This window comes from Staurois parvus, unplaced genomic scaffold, assembly GCF_062004578.1.
Source record: "Staurois parvus isolate SC_StPar_1 unplaced genomic scaffold, SC_StPar_1.0 ptg000176l, whole genome shotgun sequence".
Taxonomy (NCBI): Eukaryota; Metazoa; Chordata; class Amphibia; order Anura; family Ranidae; genus Staurois; species Staurois parvus.
The window spans coordinates 3,948,216-3,952,500 of NW_028317972.1; the positions used below are offsets into that span (position 1 = coordinate 3,948,216).

A 4,285-nucleotide genomic window follows, 5' to 3' on the forward strand; every position below is an offset into this window, starting at 1 on the left:
CCCATACATACAGCACAGACCCCCTGACCCCCCATATCCATACAGCACAGACCCCTGACCCCCCACCCCATACATACAGCACAGACCCCTGACCCCCACATCCATACATACAGCACAGACCCCCTGACCCCCCATACATACAGCACAGACCCCTGACACTCCACATCCATACAATGCATTTCCCACAGTGCTGTGCCCGCAGGGCAGACCTCTGACCTCCAATGCCCCCAGTGCACTGCCCCTAGCACTGATACCCACACAGTGCTGTGCACAGCCGCCCCCCTCCTCTCCATGCACAGTCCCAGGCCCCTCCCCTAGCAGTGCCAGCACCGCTCTGTCTCCCCCTCCCTCCCTCCTTCCCTACAGCTGAGAGCAGGCGAGGGGCGTGCCAGTATCGGGGGGCGGGGCTGGATGCCGTGCTCCCGGTGACGTCACGAGGCAGCTGGCACTCCGCTCAGTCAGCGCTCGGTACCGGCCATGGGGAAGGTGCAGCTCTTCGAGATCAGCTTGCGGGACAGCCGAGTGGTGTACAGCCCGGGGGAGGCGCTGTGCGGGACGGTCACCATCAGGACCAGCGCTGCCCTGCACTACAAAGGTAGGTGCACCCGGGCAGGGGGGCCTATAACTGGCACTTGCTGGCCTCACCTCCAGCACCCAGGGGAGACGTACAGCATGACAGGAGACTTGGAGCCGACCATGGGCTCTGCTCAGTCCTAAGGATTGCTGACTGATAGAGAACTACAGGTCCCAGCACCTCCTGTGCAGCAAGGAACCCTGTAGATGGGCCAGCATTGCCCAAGTCCTAGATTCCACCTATAAGTCCTCTGTCCTTAGTCAGGAGTCCCTGGTATGGGGGGCAGTCACCTTGAAGTTCTTAGTGCCCCCAGCTCTGCCATGGTGTGTATTGGATAATATATAACCCCCAGAAGAGAACCTGTCCCCGGGGATGGGGATCTTCACCGATATTTCCAGGGCATGGGGACTCCAGGGACCGACTAGGATCAGTATGGGGGGGGGACTCCAGGGACCGATTAGGATCAGTATGGGGGGGGACTCCAGGGACCGATTAGGATCAGTATGGGGGGGGACTCCAGGGACCGATTAGGATCAGTATGGGGGGGGACTCCAGGGACCGATTAGGATCAGTATGGGGGGGGACTCCAGGGACCGATTAGGATCAGTATGGGGGGGGACTCCAGGGACCGACTAGGATCAGTATGGGGGGGGGGACTCCAGGGACCGACTAGGATCAGTATGGGGGGGGGGACTCCAGGGACCGACTAGGATCAGTATGGGGGGGGGGGACTCCAGGGACCGACTAGGATCAGTATGGGGGGGGGGACTCCAGGGACCGACTAGGATCAGTATGGGGGGGGGGGACTCCAGGGACCGACTAGGATCAGTATGGGGGGGGGACTCCAGGGACCGACTAGGATCAGTATGGGGGGGGGGACTCCAGGGACCGACTAGGATCAGTATGGGGGGGGGACTCCAGGGACCGACTAGGATCAGTATGGGGGGGGGACTCCAGGGACCGACTAGGATCAGTATGGGGGGGGGACTCCAGGGACCGACTAGGATCAGTATGGGGGGGGGACTCCAGGGACCGACTAGGATCAGTATGGGGGGGGGGACTCCAGGGACCGACTAGGATCAGTATGGGGGGGGGGACTCCAGGGACCGACTAGGATCAGTATGGGGGGGGACTCCAGGGACCGACTAGGATCAGTATGGGGGGGGGGACTCCAGGGACCGACTAGGATCAGTATGGGGGGGGGGACTCCAGGGACCGACTAGGATCAGTATGGGGGGGGGGACTCCAGGGACCGACTAGGATCAGTATGGGGGGGGACTCCAGGGACCGACTAGGATCAGTATGGGGGGGGGGACTCCAGGGACTGACTAGGATCAGTATGGGGGGGGGGGAATCCAGGGACCGATTAGGATCAGTATGGGGGGGGGGGGACTCCAGGGACCGATTAGGATCAGTATGGGGGGGGGGACTCCAGGGACCGATTAGGATCAGTATGGGGAGGGCTCCAGGGACCGATTAGGATCAGTATGGGGAGGGCTCCAGGGACCGATTAGGATCAGTATGGGGGGGGACTCCAGGGACCGACTAGGATCAGTATGGGGGGGGGGGGACTCCAGGGACCGATTAGGATCAGTATGGGGGGGGGGGGGCTCCAGGGACCGATTAGGATCAGTATGGGGAGGGCTCCAGGGACCGATTAGGATCAGTATGGGGGGGGACTCCAGGGACCAACTAGGATCAGTATGAGGAGGGCTCCAGGGACCGATTAGGATCAGTATGGGGGGGGACTCCAGGGACCGATTAGGATCAGTATGGGGGGGGGACTCCAGGGACCTATTAGGATCGGTGGGGGGGGGACTCCAGGGACCTATTAGGATCGGTGGGGGGGGGACTCCAGGGACCTATTAGGATCGGTGGGGGGGGGGACTCCAGGGACCTATTAGGATCGGTGGGGGGGGGGACTCCAGGGACCTATTAGGATCGGTGGGGGGGGGGACTCCAGGGACCTATTAGGATCGGTGGGGGGGGGGGACTCCAGGGACCTATTAGGATCGGTGGGGGGGGGGGACTCCAGGGACCTATTAGGATCGGTGGGGGGGGGGGGACTCCAGGGACCTATTAGGATCAGTAGGGGGGGGGGACTCCAGGGACCGATTAGGATCGGTAGGTGGGGGGGGGGGGACTCCAGGGACCGATTAGGATCGGTAGGGGGGGGACTCCAGGGACCGCCTGGGATCGGTATGGTTGGTGGGGGGACTCCAGGGACCGCCTGGGATCGGTAATGGGGGGGGGGGGGGATTTGGAGATTAATCGGTATGGGGGGGGAATCTGGGCACCGACCAGTGGCATTTCGGCTCAGGCGAGCCTCGGTCACCTGGTGTAGAACATTACAGCCTATGGTAAGGTATGCAGTAATAACGTGATGTTTTAGAGGCGATTGTTGTGATTGGTAGAGTTTTTTTTAATGATAGGTTCCCTAGTTTTCTTTCAGGCCTCGGAGTATAGGCCCAACGCCAACATATAAAGGACAGGGCTGTGTGCTTCCATGCTGTTAAACAGACTCTGGAGCTGGGAGGAAGTGTATGAGTTGAGGTATCCTGCAGATGGGCACCACTGACACTGGAGCTGGAGCGTGGGGCTCCGGCCAGGTAAAAACCTGTACCATGATGACAATATTCCAGGCATTGTGGAGAATTTGCCTTTCCTGTAGACACAGTGCACATCATGGAGTCATTGAGAAGAAATGTTACAGATCGGAGTATCATGAGTCAGTCCAGGAGTGCAGGCAGTGTACTTGTGTATGAAGAACACCTCCACCCTGACCTGACAGCTCAGCTTTGTGTGGATACATGTTACACTCTATGGATGGATTCCTCACAATACAAATACTCAAAGCTGAAAATGCTGTTTGCTTGGCTGTGTCAGGATTTAGTACTTCTGAATCTGTGGCTGGGAACAGGAATAAAGAATCAGAATGATGCCAGGAATCTGTGTATTTGTTGTGGATCAGCAACTCAAAGTACTGAAGCTAAAAAGTCACCATGACAGCCAGGAATGTAGTCTCTTCAGAAGACGAGGCCAGCAGGGATGGCCTTCATATACAGGTTTCCTCTTTCCAGTCCCCTCCACCTCTGTGGATATACTAGGCCTCTCCTTCTGTCCAGCCCTCCTCTCCTGGTAATCCAGATTACAGCCGCTGCTGGATCCTTGCCCTCTGTCACCTCCTGCGGTCCAGTGAAGGAGATAACTGCCATCACCCTCCCCTCTGATTGTCAGAGCGGACACTGTGCAGGGTGCCAGGAGCAGGGGTGGCCCTCTACCATCACCCAGGAGCAGAGGAGCCCCCAACCCCCCCATCACCCTTCCCTCTTATTGTCCGAGCGGACACTGTGCAGGGTGCCAGGAGCAGAGGTGGCCCTCTACCATCACCCAGAAGCAGAGGTGGCTCCATACCATCACCCTAAAGCAGGAGCAGAGGAGACCCCAACCCCTCAACCACCCTCCCCTCTGATTGTCAGAGCGGACATTGTGCAGGGTGCCAGGAGCAGAGGTGGCCCTATACCATCACCCTATAGAGGAGCCCCCAACCCCCCCATCACCCATCACCCTTCCCTCTTATTGTCAGAGCGGACACTGTGCAGGGTGCCAGGAGCAGAGGTGTCTCCATACCATCACCCAGGAGCAGAGGTGTCTCCATACCATCACCCAGGAGCAGAGGTGTCTCCATACCATCACCCAGGAGCAGAGGTG

General features: G+C 59.2%; 1 protein-coding gene across 1 annotated transcript in view; it reads left to right on the forward strand.

Moving 5' to 3' along the window:
- Positions 1–436: 436 nt before the first annotated feature.
- The window catches only part of LOC149462361 (arrestin domain-containing protein 1-like), a 63,180-nt gene continuing 59,331 nt past the window's right edge, over positions 437–4,285 (forward strand). The window contains exon 1 of the mRNA XM_089677074.1: positions 437–595. Within this exon, the coding sequence (XP_089533200.1) occupies positions 478–595 (118 nt within the window). The 5' untranslated portion in view covers positions 437–477. The remainder of the gene's footprint in view (positions 596–4,285) is intronic.